This window comes from Epinephelus lanceolatus, chromosome 3, assembly GCF_041903045.1.
Source record: "Epinephelus lanceolatus isolate andai-2023 chromosome 3, ASM4190304v1, whole genome shotgun sequence".
NCBI classification, from domain to species: Eukaryota; Metazoa; Chordata; class Actinopteri; order Perciformes; family Serranidae; genus Epinephelus; species Epinephelus lanceolatus.
The window spans coordinates 31,474,897-31,500,506 of NC_135736.1; the positions used below are offsets into that span (position 1 = coordinate 31,474,897).

Below are 25,610 nucleotides of genomic sequence, written 5' to 3' on the forward strand. Positions count from 1 at the left end.
GTCAATTATTAATTCAGCATCATTTACAGTACTCTGTATATTGTTTCATTTGTATTTTCATGTGCAGTGTTTAAGTGGAGTCATTGTGTTCCCTTGGTTATGAGCTGTTTGGTTCCTTCCTGCCCTTGTTTTGTGAGGACAAGTGTGAGTGATACACGAGAGAGTGATTGCCTCGTGCTTAAGAGTGAAGAGAAGTTGCTGTACTCTTAAGTTGAGATGTGTTAGTACTGTCTTGCCATGTTGGTAAAAATTAGATAAAGAGGAAGAAACAAAGTGTTGTAGCCTGCTTATTACCCACAGCCGACCAACAATCAAGAAAAGAGGATCACAGTTTCTTGCAAAGCTATTCTTTGTAGCTTCCCCCAACACTGTATTTCCCTCGAACATGTAATGGAGAGATTGGAAACACTCAAAACTTTCAAGTACAGTTGGCTGCTTAAGTACTGAAATATACTTATGTTACTTTCCACTACTGACCATGTCTGAATGGTTACATAAAAACACACAGGTACCCAACACCATGATTTTATTATTCTTTTAATTTATCTCAAAACAAAGTAGATGCTTAGGTTACACCATCATCCCAGTAATAATCACACACACAATAAAACAATCAGCTGCAGGTATCATTATAATGCCAAAATCAACATTCAGAAGCGATGGGTAAGAGCAAAATGTGTCATCCTGAAGTCCTCAGACAGGTCATTTAATACTATTATAGTTCGTAGTGGGAAACATAGAGCTACACAGACGCATGTCATCATCTCCTTAGATGCAACTCCCTCTCATCCTCATCTGGCACCATCAGAAGGTCCACTGAGTGATGAGCATCGTCTCCTATATCCTGGAAGAAGTACTCCTCGCTTTCACAGCTCTGAGTTCCGTTCACACACTCCGGGGTTTTGATTTGCTCCAGCTCTGCGCTGTCGCTGGCATTGCTGTCCTCCGCGCTGTCGCTGGCATTGCTGTCCTCCGCGCTGTTGCTGGCGTCACTGCTGTCACTGGTCTCACTCGTCTCGTTGCTTTCACTGCTGGTGCTCTCACTGCTGTTACTGGCATTCATGCCAATAATTCCAGTGGTGTCTGTGCTGTCGCTGGTGGTGTCACTGCTGTCGGTGGGGTTCTCCACCAGCGTCAGGTGGTCTGGATGACCTGTGACCTCTGTGCTGCTGTTGTCCTCTGTGCTCAGGTCATTGATGACGCTTGCAAACACTCGGCCCTGATGGAGAGAACATGCAGAGCATCGTGATACTCAACTTTAATCTCAGCTAAAGTGTGACAGTTTAAAACTAAGTGTGTGGTCAAAATATTTATCCCACCTTTCGAACATTCTCCTCGCTGCCCATGCTGTCATCTCTGGTTTCCTCCACGGAGTCAGACTGTGGAAATACAGTGAATGATAAGAGCTAAGCAGATACTGGATGGATGCTGTGCCATATACAGGTGTGGCAAAATACTTAAGACTTAATTGTTCTTACCACATCATCCTCATCTGATTGACTGTTACTCTCCTCTGAAATCTGTTTGTGGAAAAGAAACATACAGTTTTAGAAAATAATATCTTATTTCCACAATTTCCTTTATCTTTTCTTTCACTTTAATTATATTTTTTTGCAATAGAGTTGGCACAAGTACTACTACTACTACAACTCTTAAAGGAACAGTGTGTAAGCTTTAGGGGGATTTAGTGACATCTAGTGGTGCGGACTGCAGATTGCAATTAGCCGAAACCTTCCCAGCTAACATTCTTTCAGTGTTCATTTTTGCAGGGGTTTCTTCATCTTGAAAACAACAGCATTAGGTCATAAAAACAGTAAAAACACTTTTAAAAAAATCAGTGCTTTTCTGACACTCTCGTAGCGCAGGGGCTGCTAACTATGGTGGCTGATGTGAAAACACAAAAATGGAAATGGCCCTGTGCTGTAAATCCCAATCCATCCATGACACAAAATTTTAAAGTCTACACACATTCCCCGTCAAAATGACATAAAATCTTTATGTTCACTTGACACCAAAATGCGTCCCTTGTGAGCCTGATATATTTTTTTTTAATTTGAGTCAACAATTTTTGAGTTTTGAGTTAATTTGACTTGAATTTATAAAGCTGATTTTGCCTAATTAGTTTAAAGCCAACAAACAACACTGTCATTGTGCACTTAACATATTGAGGCGTCTTGGGGCTAAATGGGTGGAGTTTCCTAGCATGCCGTGAGACAACGTGTTTGAGGCATAAGTCAAAGAAAACTGTGTTTAAATGTGTTCTAAATCACTCGTTACCCATTACACAGTGATTAACGTTTATGTATTTCACAGTGGTTCTAATGGGTTACAGTTAATGTTGTGGTAAAAGCCATTTTGCATCATGAGTTAAGTAGTGACCTTCAGCCTGTGTGGATATTAGAGTGTTTTACATGAGGTTGTGCTGAGGTGGAATAAACAGCACTTCTTGATACAGAGTTAATCTCTTTGCCTTATTCTAGCAATCAAGAAACCTAAACTTGCCACAATATACTTTTATAGTTCAATGAAATAATAAGAAAATCTTTGTAAAATGTCTACTATATGCCTGTTATGTTCTTATGACATAAATATAAATGCTCAAACAACAAAATAATTTATGTTAAACTGACATCATATTCCTGCCAGATAAGGGTCATGTGACGCATTTATTTTGTGTCTGGTGTACTCAAAACTGTTATGTTACTGTATTGTACTGAATTAAAAGTTTTGAGTGCAAGATGCTTCCAAAAAAAGGTAAGTTGCACAAGCAAATTAGAGTTTAAAGTGTATCCAGAGACAGTGTTTGGTTTTTCTATTTTGGGCTACTGTTGAAATATGGCGATGCAACATAGCGACCTTTGTGGACGAGGACTTGCTCCGTTTGCAGATATTAACGGCTCACTCCACGGTAATGACAACACCACTCTGATTTTCATTATACACTAAAGAAAACATATTTACCATATTTAATTTCTGCCAAGATATCCCCTAAACCCTACACACTGAACCTTTAGAATATAATGAATTTAAGGTCACATATTTACAGAATGATGTCAGATTAATTAGATGAGAAGATTGACAAATCAAATGAACTTACTTGATTTGAGCTATTTTCTTCAGAGCTCTGCAACAGAAAAAGGAATACATTCCCATTTAGGTGAAGATCGGCACTCAAAAGAGATGCAAAGAGTCATCTGCATTGATAAATAATAATAATCTCTCTGCTGGAGCAAATGTCTGCAGTACCTGAGCCTCTGAGGTGTCATTTTCAGCTGATTGTGAAGCAGACAAACTTTCAGTCTGGAGAAGAAAAACAAAGAGAGCACAAACCACAATATATTTAATTATACATAATAACTGCAACACAAACAGTCATCACATTCAAACTGCTACTATAACTGGATCCAGTAAAGTAAACAATAGTGTCTGAAATGGAAATGCATCTTGAGGTTTGGAGCATCTTCAAGTAACCGCACCTATTGTTAGTCTTTCTGCTGACCTTGTCAGATGAACACAACCTGCCTGCAGTCAAATGATTAACATGTAATGTGTGTTGAGCTCCTGCGCTGTAACACTAGCAGTCAAATGAGATAAATAGGAGAGGACTGATTTCAGATTGCACCCACCGAGTTAGAATCATCCTCATCTGACTGACTGTTGCTTTCCTCTGAAGTCTGTTTGTGGAAAAGAAACACACTGTTAGGACATAATCCAGTGTTTTATTTCCACAATGGAGAGCACAGCAGCACACAAACATTATTTCTTTTGTTATCTTTGCTAGGTGTAAGCCTGAAGGGGTTTTGTGTGTACGTGAGTGTGTGTATCTATCTGTCCACAGCTAATCTCGCAAACTACTGGACCAATCAGCCTAATATTTTGTGCACTTTTTTAGGACTCTATTCTCAAGGATCTCTCGTGGTTGCAGTGATTCACAATTGTTGGAAAAACCTGTTTAATGACTGTTTTATACCATCACTGACTGCTGACTCCTCACTCCTCTCAACCTGCCAGTAGGGGCAGAAAGTTCTCTGGAAATTGTCTGTTGCAGGCCACATCTTGGTCTTTTTCGTGAGTCAAAAACTGATGCAAAGTTTGGTCATTTTGAACCGGAGGATCTGCAAATTAATTCCATACCCCATTTGTTATGATTCACTAAACTTAGTCGCATTACGAGATGAGTAAGTCCCAACTTTTAGTTATCTTCGCTGCCATCTTGACTGTAAGGGAGCCAGGAGGGACAGTTCTACCAGCTGCAGCTCTTTGTGGTCCGGCTGTGACCCTGTATTGTACCGTCCTCTGCATGGTGTCATACCACACCGAGAGCAAGGACTGATTTGCCGACTCGATTTTGTAGACTTGCAGATTTTGTTGATTTGGTGATTTTTCCTTAATATTTGTGCATCTTCCCCAAGTAAGTAAGCAGGCTATGAAGTGAAATGTTTTTTGTCTGTTTTAATTGTGTTTATTGTTGTTATCTCCTTCTTTGTTGTGCTGTAGCCTACAGACAAACTAAATGCTGTTAAAAGTCCAGTTATGAACAACATGGATCAAAGATTTGTGGCTATGCTTCAGCTTTTAAGAATACATTCATCCTCATAACTACATCACAGTCTATCTATTTCACATACAGCGTCTGTTAGCAGGAGGAATCAATCCACTCTGTGCAATGTGCCAAGGCCCTGTAAAAAATATGAGGCATGTTGCATTGTCTAGAGTGGTAGCAATCAGCTTGGGCAGCCCCCACTCTACCAGGTTTATTAATGTAAATACTGACTGGACTTTCTGCACTAAACACACATTTTTCTTACTTATCTATATTTTTCTCTCACTTCAAATCTTTTTTGTTACAATTATCTTCATTTTCATTAGAGTTTGTACTTCTACTGCTACTACTACTCTTAAAATGTGATGAATTTGGGGTTATGAACCCTTCAGTAACATGCTTAATGTAGTTTACTGAAGACAATGAAGTGAAAGAAAGAGAGTGATGATACAACTCACCTTGTCCTCTGATGTGGATTCTGATGATTCTGAGCTCAGACTCTGAAAAGACACACATTTGATATTGTGAATTTAGACATATTCACAGTACGCTGTTAGAATAATTAGAAAATGATTTGCGTTGTGTAGATCACAGAGCAAAATGAACTTACTTGATTTGAGCTATTCTGTTCAGAGCTCTGCAACAGACAAAAGAATACACAACGATTAAGATAAAAATCAGCAGCTAACAGGGATGCAAAAAGTCATCTGCGTTAGAAAATGTCACAGTACCTGAACCTCTGAGGTGTCATTTTCAGCTGATTGTGAAACAGACAAACTTTCAGTCTGGAAAAACAAAGAGAGCACAAACCACAATATGTTTAATTATACATAATAACTGCGACACCAACAATCATCACATTCAAGCTGTTGCTGCAACTGGATCCAGACGTACAGTAAAGTAAACAACAGTGTCTGAGGTCTGGAGAATCTCTGAGTAACCGCACCTATTGTGAGCTTTTCCGCAACCTGCCTGCAGTCAGATGATTAATGTGTACAGAGTGTTGAGTTCCCGCGCTGTGACACCAGGAGTCAAATGAGATATAGCTTTAACTTTTAGTTGCACTCACCGAGTTTGAGTCGAGCTCATTTGATTCCAAAACAGCGCTGTATGAAATCTGTCGGAAAGAAATCACAGGTCATATTTTACACAATGGTGGATTCAATTGCTCACATTTACAGGCATGCTATAGCCTATGGTTGCAACTGGAAGAGTCAATGACAGTATTAAAAGAAGTAGAAACAAGCAAACATTTTTGAAATGTTGCTAAATGTGTATTGAATTGCTAAAAGATTAAATTGAAAACCTTAATTATAAGTTAATTGTTAATTAAATGAAACACAATTGTTTTATTTCCTGTTTCATACTTACTGGATTGGCAAGAACTGCTCCAATGAGGCAAAACATGATTATGGTGCCCTTCATTCTGTAACAGACGTGCAGTATGTGATTAATATTGTTGCAAATTTGATTAAATTCAATTGAAAATACCTCGTCCCTCAAGGAAAATTTGACATAATCAGTAATCTAAAACATATAGATAGTTGCTTTAAACTGCTAAACATGTAAAGAAAAAGTTGACAGAAACTAACAATACAACTTAAATGCTCATGACAGCAATGAAAGTTTGGAATAATGCAAGAAAAATATGTCACAAAATCAATATATGATCAGTTACCTTATTGTCTGTTGGATTCACAGCTGGTGTGAGAAATGCTGTCAGTGTTCCTTGCTCAGTGGATGTAGCAGCAAACTGTCCTGAGCCACGTATGGAAGCTGGTGGTTGAGGCAGCGAGAGCACGATGTGTGGATATGCTGTAGGAACAACTGTATATAAGCAAACCTTAATTACAACAGTTGCATCACTTCCTTCCGGCCGTCTTTCAACTGTGGACATGCGAAGGTGGATTTGTTTCTGGAGAGCGAGCTCAAAACAAACACACACACTGGCACGATAATGCTCACACCACACACACCACAAACACATGCACACGCACTCACACACAGTTGGGTTCATTCAGTCACTTCGTGTCCTCCACCCTCTCTCACGTCCTCAGTGAAATATAGTTTAGCCTACTAAACCATAGGATTTGTGGCCTGTTGAGAAAACAAGCTCACCCACTCAGAGAGGAAAGGACGGCTAGACGGGATCATGCTTGTTTCCGGTGAGGTGGATGTTTTTTTCTGTGCTGTCTCGTCAACCACTAGTTTGATTATTTTTTTTAATATATTTATATAGATTTTATTGTTGTCTAATAATTAATTACAAGAAGCAGGTGAGAGGCCTGCCTTGATCAAAGGTAGATTGAAAATACTTTTTAAAAAAAGGAGGAAATTACATTTTTTAATAAGGAGGCTCAAACTTCACGAATAATTCCAGTCATATACGCACATTAAGACAAAAACACTGATACAATTATTATCAAAAGAGCCATTTTTGGCCAAAAATAGAAAAAATATATATATATCTAAAGCCACAAAACATATTTGAGCCCCATTATAAAGGTAACACAGCCTTTTAAGTTGAATTCAGCCTATCAGCATTACTGATATGTCTAAATGATCATTTATTGATATGTTTAGCACAATGTGGCTATTCTTCAGTGGGCTATTTTTGATTATTTGGTACTTTAACTTTGCAGCATTGCTAATAAAAGCAAAAATATATGTCTATGCACTATTAAATTCTCTTTTTTCCCCTGAGACTTTTCCCTTTTTGGATTTGGAATCCACAGCTAGCCTAGCTAGAAGGACTCAAGACAACTGTAGCCATCACTAGTGATGTTTTCGGGGGGAAAGGCACTAGGCCACAGACATATGATGCACATTTTAGTTGACGAAATGTTAGAACATTTTTTAAAATCACTGTATAGACTGTAGGCGGCACGGTGGTGTGGTGTTTAGCACTGTCGCCTCACAGCAAGAGGGTTCCTACTTTGATCCCAGGAGGGACCTTCTGTGCGAAGTTTGCATGTTCTCCCCGTGTTAGCGTGGGTTTTCTCCAGGTACTCCAGCTTCCTCCCACAGTCCAAAGACATGCAGGTTAATTGGTGACTCTAAATTGTCCGTAGGTGTGAATGTGAGTGTGAATGGTTGTCTGTCTCTATGTGTCAGCCCTGTGATAGTCTGGTGACCTGTCCAGGGTGTACCCTGCCTCTCACCCAGTGTCAGCTGGAATAGGCTCCAGCCCCCCAGCGATCCTCAAGAGGATAAACGGTTACGAAAATGGATGGATGGATGGATGGATGGATGGATAGACTGTATGAGAGTTATTCAGTTTCATATAATTTTCTGTCAAAGCCACAGGAAGCCACTGGAGAGGGGCTAAAGAGCCACATGGGGCTCTGGAGCTGCAGGTTGCCCACCCCTGCACTAATAGACATTTTATTAAAATAAATCCAAACCATGTTGTGTATCTCATGACAGTGATAAGCCTCTGTGGACAGGGGCCAATATTTTGGGCTGATCCGATTGTCAATGTAGACTCCCTCATCCATGCACCGATCATTTTGGCTAATCTCTGTAAAGCAGCCCAGTCACCACAAGAAAATATTCTTCAAACCATTCCTACATTACATCTGTATGTCTCATCTGTAGTATATCCACACTTCTAAAGTGACATAGTACATGAGCTGACTTTGTCACTGTAAGGTGGAGGGAATGGTGGATGGTGTGACACCTACGTGAGACGGCTGCCAAGCTGCAGACGACTATTTGAGACTGCTTGGTTTTTGGCGGCTTTTCCGCCTACGTTTTTGGCAATGAACCTGAATGTTTTTTTTCACAGCACCTGGGTGTTTTTAGCAGCACGCGGTGGTGTTTCCCAGCACTGTTTGAGCCACAAAGCCTGGGTGTTTTTCAGCGACCGATGCCTTTTGCTTTTCCAGTGCATATCTGTCACCAAATGTGGGTGTTTTAAGCCAAAACATGATATTTTCCTAACCATAACCAAGTGTTTTGTGCCTAAACTTAACCACACCTTTACCACAAATGTAAGATTTCAGTGTATCTGCCACAAAGTCGTTTACAAATGTAACGTACCTGTGATTTGCAGAAATGTATGATACAAACATTTTTTTCTGGCAGTTGGGTTGCTATAAACACACATCCGCATATGAATGCAGATAATTTTTTGAAAGCTAATATGAAGCTAAGTTGTTATCAGGTGATAGCTGATGGGTTCGGAAATTACACTTCGTCCAATACCTTACAACACGGACTGTTTACGTGCCATTTAAACATGATTCGTCAATACTACTCAGACTACAAACAGATTACAAATGAAAACCAGAACACTTCCGATATCAAACTCTTGTCCTGTCGCCCACAGATTCTGCGTACATATGCGGATATCCGTTTAAAGAGATTATGCAACCTGTTGTCCTCAGTGTTAAGTGATGTTGTTGGAAACGAGACGTGTTCTTGGAAGTAGGACATGTACAGTATGGACACCTAAATAAAGACTTCTATGTTTCCTCCCTGAGGCTCATAATTGCTTCCTGGATACCCATATATGGTCAGGCCTAAAATAAGATTACAGATTCCTTGTTTAACCTCACTCTGGATTTCAACCGTGCAAAAGAAACATGTAATTAGACTGGATGTTCACCAGTCTGGAGCTGTTTGCCAAAACCACAGCTACCAGAGAGTGGAGAGGACGATTGATGCATGTTGTGGCTCACAGACCGGCAGTCAACAGTGTCTGCCCTGAGGTTACATACGTTTTTATGATGTATCCAACATGTCAGCCAGACATCTGATGCATCAAGGTTATTGATTTGCTTAATGTGATATGCAATTTTACAACAAGACAGACTAGTAATAGAGCAGTAGACTCAAATCTGATCCTCAACAGCCAGAGTGATGCAGGTTTTTGTTGCTCCCTGGTGTTTAATGAGCAGCAGCTGAGCCAATAATGAATCATTAACTAATCAAGGAGGAACAGAAGCCTGCAGGACAGTGGCAATTCAGGGACAGCATAACTGAAAATAACTCTAGTACTTGCCTCCAATTTCAAAGTTATTTACATGACTGTTTTCATTTTCATGCTGCTTCTGCTCCATCACATTTCAAGGGTAAATATTGTACTTTGCACCCCACTACCCTAAATAGCTTTAGCTAGGAGCTGCTTTGCAGATTTACAGGATTAATGCAAAAAATATAATTAACAGATAAATTCTGATTCATTATTATAGATTAAGAGGCTCAGCAGTATGAAATATAGTTAAGATTAGCCTAACCTTTACCAGCTGTAACACTGAAGTGATGCTGAATGTATCAATAGTTAAAAATCCAGTTATGTAATATTATATTGAGATGGGTTATTCTGCATAATGAGTACTTTTTGCTTCAAATACTTCTCTACTTTAATTAAGTAAAATTTAGAATGCAGGACATTTACTAGTAACAGAGTATTCCTACCCTGTTGTATTGGTACGTTTACTAAAAGATCTGAGCACTTCTTCCACCACTAACTGTGGAGAATTTTACTTGAATTTTACGAAGCTCAGTTACAGTGTTCACAGCGACTGACAACATCACCTGAAATGTCCAGTGTGTGGGATTTAATGGCCTCTAGTGGTGAGGTTGCGGTTTGCAGCCAGGTTAAACTTGATTTAAAGCGTGCCAAGCATGTAAGAGAACTACGGTGTCCTACACAAAAACGCATATGGCTATAATAATAAGGCCAGTTTTTAGTTTGTCTGTTCAGGGCTACTGAAGAAACATGGCAAACTCAGTGGAAGAGGACCTGCTCTGTATATAAACTGCTTATTCTGAGGTAATGAAAACACAACTATTCTTATGTTCAAATGATTATAAACCAATGAAAAAATAGATGAATATTATATACCATGTCTGTCATATGCCTCTGACTTCAGTCATGTCACATGTATCATAAGCAGATAGAGTCTGCCCAGTTATCACATAACTGTAAGTGCTCAGAATAAAATGTAAATTTCTAACATCTACATTTCCATTACAGCTGCTGATGAACATTACCTGATATGTTTAAAAGCTCCAGAGCAGACACTGAATGGCTCTTATGGCGAATCTGCAACGTCAAATGAGAAGGAGTGCATTACAATAAAAACACTTTGATAAAAAGACAAATCTTGCAAAAGTGAACTAAAATATATCTTCAACTCTTTCTGCTGTCATGAGCAATGGATAAAAATATTTGAAATAAAATGGTGACAGATATTTGTCTTGTTGTTAATGTTAATGTTATGTCACTCATCATTTCAAAAATGTTTGAATAACACTTAGTGGCCCGAGCAGCACAGGCCTGTGGCAGAGTGACATCTAGTGGCCAAAAGTATGTATTAGCTCCGTCCTAAAACTGTGCTTCATGTGACAAGTTTCACATGAGTATGGTTTGGTTTTATTCTGTCATAAGCAACCTACACATGATACAGTTGTTCCAATATTTAATAAGACAAAAGAAGAAAAGCAAAACAAAAAAAAATCAATTCAACATGAGACCTGGACATTTAATTAAATGTAGGTAGAGCCTTAGGCGTAGATTTTAAACCTGGGGCACCAGGGACATTCACTTATTTACAAAATGTGCATTTTTCATCCCAATGAAAACATAAAAAGTTGTAGTTTTATTTTTACAAAATTGAAGACATTTGATGCAGAAAAGACAAAAACTGGTGCATAAACAATTCACCAGGATGCAGGAAGTTAAGTTTTTGAAGCTCAAAATTTCCTGGGGGAGGACCCCAAACCCCAGGTTACATATGTGTTCAGGGACGAGATCATATGTGCATGATTGCTTGCACTACAGGGCCCATCATAAAAGCATGCACTGGGGCCCGTCGCAACTACCCTACGCCACTATATGTGTTCCCCCCAATGTTGAAACAAAACTTTTGCTCTAGGTTATCAGGAGCAAAGCTGAATACAGAAAACGTAATATTTCATTACACTCTAGTTCTATTCTAAGTCAAATATCATCATATGTTTGAATTTGTCATGTATCTATGTTTTACAAGTGTATTCTAAATAACAAACCTGGATTTGTATAGACCGTCAGATTGTTTTTTAACTTTCTTCCTCACTCTGTGCATGTGTCCCCAAAACAGAGTCAATAAATGATAAAATTCTTAAAACTTGAGCTCAATTTTGGCCTGCATATATTCTCTGTCGGGGCTCCTTTGTCAGCTAATCACGCCTTCCCTCTGTCTTTACTGGACAATACCTTTGCTGTATGGGCTAGGCTGGACATAAAAACCATAAGAGACATGTATGTTGACTCCATTTTTGCATCTTTTCAACAATTAGTTGATAAATTTTCACTCCCTAAGGGACAATTTTTTAGGTACCTTCAAACTGTACCGCATTCCCAGAATTCCCAGCTCTACCCAATCCTTCAAACTGATGTGTTCCTGAGACCTCTTGCCTCATTGAGGGGGGCGATCTCGTTAATATACTCCAATATTTATGACCTTCATCTGGGCTCCTCTGCTACTCTGAAAACGGTCTGGGAGACAGATTTAGGAGTGACAATCATAGATGGGGAGTGGGTGGAAATCTTGAGGAGAGTGCATAAGTCTTCAATTTGTGCTAGACACAGCTTTATGCAATGCTGGATCTTACACCAAGCTCACTACACCAAAGCTCGGCTTGCAAAAATGTTTGATACAGTGTCTCCTTTGTGTAACCGATGCCAACAGGCCACTGCAAGTTACATACACATGTTTTGGAGCTGCCCCTCATTGAAAAGATTTTGGTTTGAAATTTTTCTTACATTGTCCAGGGTAATTGGAAAAGATATCGCCCCTAATGCTCTGACCGCTCCGTTTGGTGTGTGGCCTTCGTAATCTGTTCTTTCTCTTGCTAAAAAAGATTTAATTGCATTTACAACCCTGCTGGCCAGGAGGTTAAGTCTGTTGAAATGGAAATCCACAGTCCCACCCACCTATACGACCTTGATCAAAGAGGTGCTTTATTTTCTCAAGCTGGAGAAAATCAGACTGACCCTGTCTGGTAGAACTGATTCATTTGATGGAACTTGGACCTCTTTTTTGTCTTATGTGAATAGCACAGAATGTCAGATCTCTTTGGACTGAAATGGGAATTACAACAATGTATCTTACATGAGATGTTCATTCATTCATCTTCTAACCACTTCATCCTCTTGAGGGTCTCGGGGGGGCTGGAGCCTATCCCAGCTGACATCGGGCGAGAGGCAGGGTACACCCTGGACAGGTCGCCAGACTATCACAGGGCTGACACATAGAGACAAACAACCATTCACGCTCACATTCACACCTACGGACAATTTAGAGTTATCAATTAACCTAGTCCCCAATCTGCATGTCTTTGGACTGTGGGAGGAAGCCGGAGTGCCCGGAGAGAACCCACGCTGACACGGGGAGAACATGCAAACTCCACACAGAAGGGCTCCCAAACCCGGGATCGAACCAGCAACCCTCTTGCTGTGAGGTGACAGTGCTAACCACCACACCACCGTGCTACCCGCATGAGATGTTTATTATTATTATTTTTTTCTTGCTATGTAACTTTCCATCTTCTGTTTTTCTTGTGCTTGAATGGGGTAGGTGCCAGGGGTTGTGGGTGAGGGGAGAGGGATGTTGAGTCTTGTTATATGGCTCTGTTAAACTGACAACTGTAACACAGAACCTGTGAACCACTGTATTTTTATCTGAAAAAAATCAATGAACAGATTGTTAAAAATAAATAAATAAATGATACAATGTGTAAAAATAAGTAAATAATAAGAATAAAAATAACCCAGAGGAAACAAGGTACCTAACTGAAGTTCAAAGCAGGATCTATTTCTCTCCCTCTTTGTATCTCTGTAGCCCAAAGACCCTCCCAAAGTAAAAAAAAAAAAAAAAAAGCGTTGGCACCATAGACCCAGAAAAAAACTCTGTGTGTGTGTGTGTGTGTGTGTGTGTGTGTGTAGCATGCCAGTTTGTGTGGACAGTGTGAGCGCTGTCTCGAATACAAAAGGACACCTTCACAGGTTCAACACAGGCAAAGATTCTCATTTCTCTTGCTACTGCCAGCCTCAGGTAAAAACCTAATTACTGTCTTTTTACATTGTTTTGAAGGGTAGTTTGTTAATGATCAATAGAGGTGCATTGACGAACTAATTTGCAGTCAAACTTGTTGTGTGTTGTATGCAGTGACCACTGGCTTGGTTATGCTGTAGCCTCGTTTGTGACAGCCAAAACTTTATGTTGACGCTTAATGGTGACATTTATGCCTTAATTATTTCTGTGCATATGAAGAGATACTGTCACTATTATTATACCGTCTACGTTGTGATGTACTAACTAATATATTGCACATAATATTTTGAATGTTGCTTACTTATAGTTGTGCATAATCTACATATCAAGATGTACTTTTATAGTTTATGTATTCTAAGAAAAACCTCAAAAAATAAAATAATTTGTATTAAATAATGTGAGTGATAACAACCATCATGTAATATACATAGGTGTTACGTTAAATATGAAAAGTTAATATGTGTCGTTACCAACATTACCACAATAAGATCACATAAAACTGTGTGATTTATCAGTTTTAGTGAATTTTCATACACACACACACTCCCCGTCGACAACTATTTGGGGTTTAGTGGGCCAAACCGGAGAGCTATTGTTCCCCTGGACAGGCCCACTAGTGTCTGTTTTGTTTCCGTCCCGAGAGACAAAAAGTTTGTGGACTTAGTCAACTTTTTCCAGTCTGGTAGCTTCTGATGTTTACTTAGGCTCTGAATGTGACTTTTGAGAGAGAGGCGCATCTCAGAGGCCTGTAACCTTGACAACGGTGGAGGCCAATCGCGCCGCTCTGCTTGTCATGAAAGTGTTGGCAGCACACAGATGCAGTCATTTGTTTAAACTTTGAAGGCTTTGCCAAGTTCATGTCTTTGTTGTGACCCGTTAGAAGTCAGATTGTAATGTATTCATTGCTCACAATATGTTTTGTTAAATTGGGTTATCTAATTTTCATCTCTGCAGGGATTCACGATAATGTAAATTAGCACATGTAATTAAATTTGGGCTAGATGTAAGCCTGATGTTTTAAGTACTCATTTTAATGTCTCAGGTATGAGGGCCTGCTTGGTATTCCTTTGCTTCCTGGCAGCAACATTTGCCCTGTCTGTGAGTAATATTTTTCTTAATTTGACATCGAATTTCACCATGAGAGAACTGACAAACAAAAGATGTGATATTTTTTTATTGCAATTTGGGCATTAAAGGAACAGTGTGTGGGATTTAGCGACACCTAGCGGTGAGGATTGCAGATTACAACCAGCTGAAACTTTTCCATTTGCTGAGCGTGAACTCCCGGTCAGATTTCCTTTAGTGTTGATTGTTCAGTAGGTTTTTAACGGGAGCCAAATTATCCACAGGGGTCTCTTCCTCTCCAAAACAAGCAAACCATGTGATTAAAACCGGTAGAAAACACAGAATAAAGCAGTTTCACGTTACAAATCATTTTCTCCAATGCTGTTCAGTCATTGCAGACAGGCGTTAGCCCAGCACTTGCAAATGTGTGCTCACCTTTTCTCAAATAACTTAAGATCGAGACATTCAGGAGGTTTTTACCGGGAGCCAAATTATCCACAGAGGTCTCCTCCTCTCCAAAACAAACAGACCGAGTGATTTAAACTGGTAAAAACACTGAATAAAGCAGTTTCACGACGTTTCCACGATGGCCAACATGAAAACATGAATGGCTCTATCTGGAGTCAGTTTAGTTTTCCGTTCTGGGCTTCTGTAGAAAGATAGCAACATGGTGGACCCCGTGGACAAGGACCCTCCCTATGTAGCTATAAACGGCTCATTCTAAGGTAACGAAAATATGGCCGTTCTTATTTTCTGGTGATTATACACTAAAGAAAACATACTGTACTTATTTTATTTTTTATTACTGCCAATATAGCCTCCTAAATCCTACACACTGGACCTTTAACTGAATGGATGTTCATGTAATTAATTATCCCCATTATATCTAGGTAAAGAGTAAACCTCATGGAAAACATCATGGATTGCACAAGACTTCACATACAGCCAAAGAAAAGGTAGAGCAGGACTCTACACTGACGTTTTAAACATGTATTTGAAACATAAAATGTTTCCATGTTGTATAAAATTCACATTTTCCCTTTCTCCAAAATAAGGACGTTATCACAGAGGAGGCCAACAAGCCACAGATCTTACCCACTTTAGTCACGTTTGAGGCCAGCAGCCAGGAGCAGGAAGATGAAGAACTGAGCTCCCAAGACAATGCTAACGCTAACAAGGAGGAGGGAGAGTTTGAGGTGTCTGAGAGGAGCGACAAAACGACTGCAGTCCTGCTGAGCGAGGAGGAGCTGGTGGACCTCCTGAAGAAGGAAGCAGAAGAAGAGCAGGAAGCAGAGGAGAGAGTGCTAGAGGAAGAAGAAGAAGAAGTGGAGATGGACAAAGGCAAGGCGGAGTCTGGTGAGGCTGTGGAGACCACTGAGGACAAGGAGGTGGAGGAGAGGAAGATGGACGACAAACTGGAAGTGGAGGGAGATGATAAAGAGGTGACAGATGAGGCGGAAGAAGGAGTAAAGGAAGATATGCTGGAGAAAGAGGAGGAAGAAGAGGTGGAAAATATGTCACTCGAGGAAAAGAAGGAAAAGTCAGTTGAAAAAACAGCAGACAAAGAGGTACAAGGGGCATTTCTGGAGGAGATAGATGGAAGCACAGATTCAGAGATTCCAGCTGATCTTGACTACGCTGCCGATAGTGGCATCTTACAACCTCTCCAGATTGTATCTGCTAAAATAAAACCCCACCCTGATGACACACTGCCTGATTCAAAACCAGATGTTAAAGTGAAGAAAGACGGTGAGAAAGAACTGCCCATCATAACAGATGACTATGAACAGGACGTTCAAAACACTGAGGCAGTGGACAGTGAGGAGGAGTCTGATCAAGACAAAGACTCACAGGCAATATCTAAAGATGTCGATAAGAAAGAACCTGAAGCAAACGCAGACCCTCATGAACCAAAAAGCACTACAGAGTTCGAGTCAGGTTCCCGAACGGCTGGAAAGGAGGAAGAGAAAAGTAAGAACGAGAGTGGCAGTCACACCAAGGGAAAGACAAGGAAGCAAAAGAAGAACAAGAGGGCAAGGAAGCACTCTCCACAGAGCGAGGAAACACAGTCTGGACAGGAACAGACCCAACAGGATCCTCAGGTGTCTGAGGGCAGCAGCATTGACAATACAGTCCAAAAGGCAAAGAGGAGAAGGGCAGGAAAATGGGTAATGCATACTTTTTTAAAACTCTGATGTAAACCCATGCACAGCAATACCAGATGCTCAGAGCAACTGATACAAAGAGCTGTTTAGGGAGGCAAATGGTAGATAGCACAGGACTTTCACCCAGGTGACTGGTGTTTGTGTCCTGTGTGAAACCAAAATCAGTGCTGATTTTTTTTAATCAGAATGTTGCATAAGTTATGTATGGATGTCACATACATCATGTCATGTTCAAGTGATAACCTGGGGCTGGAAAATGAAGCCAAAACAGAAGTGTCAAAAAGTGCAGTTCCTTGAATGGCCACTTGAGGCTGGCTCCAAAAGTGAGTCAATCCCCATAGACCCTCATGTTAAAATGCCAAACTTAACAGTAGAAATAAACATGCTCACAGCCTGGAACAAAAAACACTTTTGGTCTTTATAGCTAATTTCCCCTTTCGTGACAACTGTACAGCTCACCCATTTACATTTTATTAAGGCTTAAAATTAGGCATGATTAAGGACATGGCCGCTTTAAGTCACAGGCTGTCTGCGAGACCTCACCTCGGGCTCTCAGTCAGACCCACCCCATTACGGTGACTTCTGGCTCCAAAAAAACACAAGATGGTGACGGCCAAAATGCTGATCTCTAGGCTTCAAAATGGGTGTCCAGAAACCATTGGGTGGTGTCACGGTAGCTACATCCATTATTTTAAACAGTCTCTGGTCATGTCACATATTTATGTCAGGTTATGTTATGTGTAACCATAACCCCGTCACAAATGTATTCATTTTCACCCAAACCATGATCTTTTTTCTAAACCTACCCAAGACGTTTTGTTGCTTAAACCTAAGTATGGCTGTTTCATAATGTTAACCACTCGTTAAAATGTGTTTCACACAGGAGACAGCTGCGCGTCTCATACAGACTGTAAAGGGTGCCTTGTGGCTTTGGTATCAGACTGGTGGTGTGACAGAGCATTGATAGTAGACGACCCAACCACGAACCTAACCATGATTGTTTCATAATGTTAAGCACGTGTTAAAAAGTGTTTCATCCAAGAGGCTGCTGAAGGGTGCCTTGTGTGTTGGTTTCAGATGCCAAGGGGTGTGACAAAACATTGGTATTTGGTGACCTGGGAATGAGAACAGGTTGTATATTTTTGGTTTCATGGCTGTTTAGGTTCACTCTCACCAATCTCAGGGTAACGTTTGGCAGGAGCAGGCAGCTGTTTTCAATGAATAACACAACGTGCGCTGCATCAAATGGCAGACAGACCAAGCTAGCCTCTCGCTGGTGAAGATAGTGGAGCATCAAGCAGCTACAGAGACAAATGTGAAATTACTTTTCCCTGACTCACTTACTTCTCCAGCTGTTGTTGGACTCTTGGGGGGATGGAGAGGGATAGCAGGTCAACAAAAGCGACACATTTTGGTCATTTTGCTAACAAGGGGGATGGCAACCCTTCCTCAAACTGCCTACTGCTTATAATTACCAGGTGGCCAGAAACATTGCTCCATATCTTCTGCAAGTATAAACAGGCAACTGTTGCTCATATCAGCTAAAAGTTAGATGTCAGTGTTGTGTCCACAGAGTGATTCTGGTGCCCCCCAAGTGGCCAAAACATCTGTTAATGCTGGTTTTCATTAGGGGACAGTGACATTTACGTTGCTGTTGTGCTGCAGTCTGATAAATAAACACATTTATTGTCATCTTCTCAAGAAATTACATTTTCACATCTCTCTTCCAGGGTCCTTTGGTAGGAATGAATCCAGTGCAGATAAGAGCCACGGTAGATCTCTACCCCAGTTCCAGACCCCCTCTTGGTGGAGGCGTCCATCACCCAGAAGCCCCTGCTGGTTGGTTAATTCAGCTTTCACCATACTGACTAATGCACTATCCCAACAGCCTCACATGGGAATCTGCTGACTTGATCATTTTGCTAAAACTTCCGCATGAATAGTGTCAGTCTGCTTCACGGTCACTACCAAAACACAGCACTGTGGGCTTAAGGAGTGAATGATGGAGATCAAGTTGAATTTAATCGCTGTGCAAACTCAAATGGTGGAGGAATGTAGGGGACGTTGTGCAGTGCGTATAGCTCATCAGTTATCACACTGTAAAATAAAACCAAACCAGTTCTGAGAATGACTCTTCATATCATTGGTTTTCTTGTGCTTGTCTTTTCTCCTAGATCCATGCGACAATTTTCCCTGCAAACGTGGAAAGACGTGTAAACTTGATGCAGACAATAAGCCAGGCTGTGTGTGCCAAGAGCCGTCTGAATGTCCTCCCAGTGTGAACGACTTTGATCATGTAAGTATGGATAATCTGTTAATAAGGGCTAAACTGGGATGGTGTATAACAGCTACTGTATAGCATTTGATTGTCGCTCTTGTTGAACTCCTGAAGGTTTGTGGGACCAACAACAAAACATATGCTACGTCATGTGAACTCTTTGCTACTAAATGCAAGCTGGAGGGCACTAAGAGAGGACACAGACTTCATCTGGACTACACTGGGCCATGCAAAGGTGAGTGTTAAGCCTTGTGCAGAGCATATGCTTTAAACAACAACATTATTTGACCCTGATCTTTCTCTCTGTTTCTCTCTCAGTAATACCTCCTTGTGTGGACACGGAGCTGGTCCAGTTTCCTCTACGAATGAGAGACTGGTTGAAAAATGTACTGCTGCAGCTCTATGAACATGACTCCATGACTCCTGGCTTCCTCACGCCTAAACAGCGTTTTAGAGTAAGATGCATTGCTCAGATGATTATGTATTGATAAACTGGGATTCTTAGGCCTCTTAAAAACTGTGTATTTAAATCCTAATCTTAAAAAACACTACAGTAGTACTTCAATTTGTTGTCTTATTTATATCCAATCAATAAGTCAATGAATGAGTCAATCAGAAAGTCACATAGCACATTTGGGAAAAGGAGAGATTATGCACTATTTTGTGTATTCTGTAGGTGAAGAAAATTTTTGAGAGTGAGCGGCGTCTTCATGCTGGTGATCACTCCGTTGAGCTGCTCGCGCAGGACTTTGAGAAGAACTACAACATGTACATCTACCCAGTGCACTGGCAGTTTGCACAACTGGACCAACACCCTTCTGACAGGTAGATTTTATTCAGTCCAGTTACCAGAAGAAAGTGTACGCTTCTGCAAACTATTCATAAATCACATTTGTATGTTTCATTTGCCAACATTTCTAAAGTGACATAGCATATAAGCTGACTTTGTCATGGTAAGGTGAAGGGGATGGTGGATGGTGTGACATCTAGGTTAGTTGGCTGTCAAGCTACAGACCACTGTTCAAGACCAATGAATGACAACACTGGTTGTTTTTGGTGACCCTTTGCTGTGTTTCCACTGGTGTTTGTGGCACCAAACCTGGGTGTTTTTTAGTGACACATCAGAGCGTTTCCTAGCAGTGTGTGAGCCACCGAACCTGGATGTTTTTCATCGCTCTGTCCATGTTTTTCCAGCAGCTTTTGTGCCACAAAATTGAGTGTTTTAAACCCAACTATGATCTTTTCCGAACCATTACCAAATGGTTTCTGTGCCTTAAAGCCGCTACAAGGAACTTTTAACTGGATATGCAAAAGTCTCTCGTTTCTGCTGATGTCTGTGCGTGACCTACAACAGCAAATGAGACCATCGGTGTGAAGATAAGCTATTTCTATATAGTGTATATCCATACCTTTAGGAAACTGTGTCCGGGTCCGCTCCAGGTCGCTTCCAGGACACAACGATTTACGGCACTCAGACGGCACACTGCATCTTACCTAGCTGCTTACATTTATAGTGACTCTTATAAATAGACGTGATTCCTCCTCCTCGACCTGACGTCCGCGGGGAGTTAAAATAGCAGCAATCATCGGGTTAAAGTTCTGTGAAAGCACTGGACTCACCAACAGTCAGCCACGTCTCAGTCACAGAGAAAATCCAATCCTCGGGAAGTCAGGAAATCCTTCAGGATAAACGTTTTGTTCACTAGCGATGTAGCATTTACCAGCCCAATCCTGGCAGGAGCCGGTGAGTCCACGGTGTTAGCTGTCCGGGGAGCCACACACAGAGGCCGCAGGTTGAGCAGATTCACCCCGCGCCAGCGGGGACGATGAGAGCAGGGACCGCGGGGCTGGAACACCTCATGTGGGCCGACAACAGGTACCAGCCAGGCGTCGACAAGTGCCGAGAAATAAAGAGGCGAGGCACCGCTCCATACTCAGTCCAAGAAGCCGTGGAAGTGCTCGCCAAACAGGCTTTCAGCCTTACCAGCCGACTGCTGCGTTTACCCCGGCGGCGGTGGCGCTTATGCCGGAGAGGTGGAGCTGGGGCGCAGCAGAGGTGAGCTGGGATCCCCAATAGGAGCGAGGGCAAAGTTTTCCTGTCTTGTTGTTTCATTCATCCCCAAAACAAACACATGCGCGAGCCAGGTAAGCGTCTTTACGACAATACGCACTAGAGCTCATGGGAAATGTAGGCTTCATTCCGGCAAAACACTACCGCTTTTGTCCACAGGGTCGCCAAAATCAACTCAAAATTAAAGTTCCCTGTAGCGGCTTTAACCTAACCACACCTTAACCACAGCGTTTTTGAGAAATTTAAACTTTTATTGTATCAAATAACACACAAAAAATATATAAATGTAATGTATCAGTGGTTTGCAAAAGCATACCATGGCAACATTTTTCAGGCAACTGAGTTGTTTTATTCTCCTGAAAGTAAACTTTGATTTTTCTCAACCTTGATATTTCGTTTAAAAATGATCATAGAGTATGGAGTTTCACTAGTATGTGTTTAGAAGCCAATACTACACTGAAGTCACTAAAACCAGTATTTTTGCTTATGGTGTTAACTATCATGATGATAGTTAACACCATAAGCATGGTAGGATTGGCAGATGTCAAAGCTTTAACAGAACCACTGCCACCAAGATGATGTATCATAAAACCCATCTATGAGTCTAAATATAATGCAAACATACTGTACTGTGTATATATATTATATTAAATGCTCAGTTATCAAATCTTGATGTTCACCTGTCCCATGCAGAGTCTTGTCCCACTCAGAGCTGGCTCCACTGCGAGTCCCTCTGGTGCCGATGGAGCACTGCACCTCCCGCTTCTTCCAAGAGTGCGACGCTGACAAGGACAAGCAGGTGTCCTTTAAAGAGTGGACCTCCTGTTTTGGTATCAAGAACGGTAAGAGCTAACAACAGCATGTCAACACCATACTGTGGTGTAACTCTACCTTGAACATTTTTTCTCAACATTAATGACAGCTTTAAAATTTACGCTTTGGCTCTGATGATTTTCCAAAAGCGGTTAGTTAACTATCTAGGCACATTTACTTTACATGTGTCACTCTCATGTGTTTCTTTTTAGGTTTTAAAAACTCTTTTCCTCACAACAGTGTAATGCCTGAGAACACATATTCAGTTCCAGACACAACATTACACAATGACACAACTGATTTCCTGAATCGATTTGATTCCTACTCACAATTTTGTCTTAATTTTGGACTGATATTGATACTGAGTGATTTTGAATTATTGTATTTTTAATGTTGTTTTGTGAGTGGACCCCAGGAAGACTAGCAACCACTTTGTGGAAGCTAATGGGGATCCAAATAAAGAATAAAGGTCCTGATTTAATTCAATTTTCTATTCAATTTGATGCAAAATCAATTCAAGAAGAGATATTTCAGTTACAATACCAATTTTGCTTGAATATGAAAGAGATTCCCAGAACAACTAATGCTGTAAATTATACAAGCAATTATTTTAAAAAAGTTCAGAACAAGAATTGAATATTTGATAAATGTAGTCCCGGGGCCAGTTTAATGCTGTTGAGATTAACATGGTTAAAGTTTTAAGCATCCACTGGGAAATGCATACACAATATTACAAGACAGATCTTTAATTTTATGAATTGATATCAGATCATTCAAAGGAAGATTGATTTGAACTGGTTATAGTGATTTTATAACCCTAGCTTTAGTGTATATAGCAATTACTTTGTGTAACGCAGCCAGTTTATCCATGATTTATTTTTATGTCTGCTATAATACTCCTATGATTCCACCTATCCGTTCTCTCCACAGATGATATGGATGCCAACCTGCTATTCTGAGCTCCATGTCCTTCCTCATCTACAACAGAAGCTTATTAAAGCTGCTCCAACAGTGCAGCTTGAGACAGACGCCTCCATGAACCTCTGTAACATAAGGAACTCATACTGATGAAAGAAACTCATTTTTACCTCCTGCTACAGAGGGCAAGTGTTAATGGTCATCGCTGTTATTTTGTGTCAGCTTGAATCTGTGTTCTGTAATTTAGACTACGCTGCTAGAATGATTTTAATAGAATATAAAAAGGTATTATTTTTTAGCTGGTTTTCATCCAGAAACTGTTTTCTAATGCATTCCAACCTGGGGAAAAGTTTACATCAGCTCATTAGCGGAGAAGGTGTTGTAAATGAGGCTTTAAGAGAACTGCGGTTTGTATGTTAGAGTGATTTAGTGCAGAATTCCTCCTTAAATCACACTCATGTTACAGTAGGAGATGTGAAACAATAACTGTGTGTCTTATCTTAGTTGCAAATGCTGTAAATGTTTGTCTTTGCTTCCTACATTTCATTGTAGCTCTTAATTAAAGCTTTATGGACAGCAGTGGACTTCACAATATCATGACGTAGAATAGTTCTGTTAACCCTCTTATTGACGACGACTTTCTTTACAGCCCTGAAATAAAAGCTGTTGCATCATTTCGGTGGATAAACATAAACATCAGTTTACGCTTTAATATCATGTTTTATTTGTTGGTCAGTTTCCCTGATGCCACCCTGACATGAAAACATGACCTCTGCAACAATGGTTTGGAGAATGCAAGTCACTGTTACCAGGTTAAGGTTCGCCACATAATCCTGAATAATGGCCATCTGTAAGGTAACAAAGCAAAAAATAGCAAGCAGCACGGTCATGATGATTACAGTGACTTGTTGTTTTGAGATAAAGCGGTGGACTCTGATTGGACCTCTCATGGTGATGGCTGAATGTGCCGCTTTCTATATAAGCAAAGACAGAAGCAGCTCTTCACTTGTTGTCTGTCTGCTGTGACTGAGATAAAACATGTTCTGCTTACTGTGGCTTATCCTCCAGACCTTGGCTGTTGTGGTGGAGGGTGGTGTGTCTTCAGGGAGTGCTGAGGCACTCGCCAATGGGGGAGTGAATAATAATGGAGCAGCAGCTGGCAACAGTGCCAACAAAGGGGCTCAAAATGGGGTCCCACTAAATGGTGAACCCCTCGTGGGACGCTTAGTCCAACTCGGTGGCTCGTTTTTCCTCCAGCCAGTCGGGAACCAAGTAGGTCAGCAGCTAATTCCCATTGGAGCTCTCCAACAAGGTGGGACCTTTGCTGTGGTGCAGGCAGGTGCAGCCAGTGTGAACCCACAAGTGACTCAGAGTGCCAGGGGTCAGCCGGTCACACTGTTTGCTGTGGTGCCACAGGGGAATGCTGGAGGAAACCAACAGGGTGCCCTGTTGACTACTGGCCAGGTGCAGCTGATCTCAGTGGCCGGGCTGAACAGCCAGCAGCAGCAGCCAGGCGCTGCTGGTGGGAGGGCGGCTGGCAGAGTGAGGTTTCAGCGTTCAGTGGCAGCTCGCCTCAGGAGGACACAGTCTCCGGTGATGAAGGCGGTGGAAGCTGAGGAGGTGGAAGAGAACTCTGGGATGGAGATGGAGATGGAGATGGAGGAGAAGCAAGCAAAATGAGACCACACAGCAGATGACTCATGATTTATTCACTACGCCTTGATCCTGTCTCACTAGCTGTTCACACTCGAATGTTATTAATCACTGTCATCATAATTAATGAGCAATAAATGATGGAAGTCAATAGCTGAATATTTGTGGAGTCTTTATTCAAATAAACCAATAAACTAAATACTTGATTTCACATATCTGGAGCCCAGATTATGTAAAGTTGAGTTGAGCAAAATCCTGAACAACATCGTCATGGGTGTGGCTCCTCTGACGGCAGTTATTTTTGTGTATGAGACAAATATGCACAAATCTCTATTAACAGTACGCTGCTCGCAACATGGTGATTTAGGTCTCTAAATATGAAAGACATCTTAAACACATTACTCATATCGTGGCGGAATTCCCAGAGTAGCTTATTCTGGTGTGTAAAGCCTGTGACATAACAAAAAGTCTCTATAAATTAATGAATCATGCATATAAAACACATATATTTACATGATTACATTAGGAAATATAATTTGTTGTGTCAATAAACTGCAAACAGGAAGAAAATGCTGCTCAATGTGAACTGTATGACAGTGTGTAATTAGCACAAAGCTCCAGACCAGACTTCCACAGAGACTGTTTACCTGGTCTGCTGCGGGCTGCCCAGTCAGCAGCAGCAAAAAAAAAACACCCTTTCCCAGACAGCCTCAGTATGTGAGAGCATACCCAGCCAACCACACTGGGAATACATGTAATAGCTCTAAACATCATGTGCTGAGGATACATGACAGACAAATAATCTGCTCCTGTCTGTTTGTGACATCAGAGTTTTTAACAAATTAAAAAGAGGTCTGACAGCTTGTGGTTGTCACTGTTGGGCTGTTGAGAAGTTATTTTAAGGCCTGGTGTTGCGTAAAAATCATTTTGAGACAAATATGAACTGAGCACAAATTACAGTGAAGCCTCCCTCCAGACATGCCCAGGGCAAGTACAGTACTTTGCACTTAAACACAGCAGCAGGAAGCATGACATTTCCTAAGATGTCATTCTAACTTGG

At 41.0% G+C, this 25,610-nt stretch overlaps 3 protein-coding genes across 4 annotated transcripts; 2 read left to right on the plus strand and 1 right to left on the minus strand.

Moving 5' to 3' along the window:
• Positions 1-519: 519 nt before the first annotated feature.
• Positions 520-6,410, minus strand: LOC117255836 (uncharacterized). Of its 2 annotated transcripts, XM_033625045.2 has the most exons (12): positions 6,222-6,404; positions 5,915-5,969; positions 5,613-5,660; positions 5,275-5,328; positions 5,154-5,180; positions 5,002-5,043; positions 3,627-3,674; positions 3,247-3,300; positions 3,098-3,124; positions 1,479-1,520; positions 1,320-1,379; positions 520-1,219 (listed from the first exon to the last, which is right to left on the minus strand). In XM_033625045.2, exons 2-12 carry the CDS (start codon positions 5,966-5,968, stop codon positions 761-763), a joined length of 915 nt encoding a protein of 304 aa, XP_033480936.1. In that variant the 5' UTR covers position 5,969; positions 6,222-6,404; the 3' UTR covers positions 520-760. The 2 variants fall into 2 exon arrangements, with proteins under 2 accessions (XP_033480936.1, XP_033480938.1); XM_033625047.2 differs by lacking the exon at positions 3,627-3,674 and having other exon boundaries at positions 6,222-6,410.
• A 7,081-nt stretch (positions 6,411-13,491) lies between these two features.
• sparcl1 (SPARC-like 1) lies at positions 13,492-23,491 on the plus strand. The gene is made up of 11 exons (XM_033623215.2): positions 13,492-13,587; positions 14,630-14,685; positions 15,543-15,608; positions 15,708-16,820; positions 18,548-18,656; positions 18,992-19,113; positions 19,210-19,330; positions 19,414-19,550; positions 19,772-19,920; positions 21,860-22,008; positions 22,910-23,491. Exons 2-11 carry the CDS (start codon positions 14,632-14,634, stop codon positions 22,936-22,938), a joined length of 2,049 nt encoding a protein of 682 aa, XP_033479106.2. The 5' UTR covers positions 13,492-13,587; positions 14,630-14,631; the 3' UTR covers positions 22,939-23,491.
• Positions 23,492-23,810: 319 nt separating this feature from the next.
• Positions 23,811-24,703, plus strand: LOC144462474 (uncharacterized). Its single transcript, XM_078166267.1, has one exon. It carries the CDS (start codon positions 23,936-23,938, stop codon positions 24,575-24,577), a length of 642 nt encoding a protein of 213 aa, XP_078022393.1. The 5' UTR covers positions 23,811-23,935; the 3' UTR covers positions 24,578-24,703.
• The last annotated feature ends 907 nt before the right edge of the window (positions 24,704-25,610 follow it).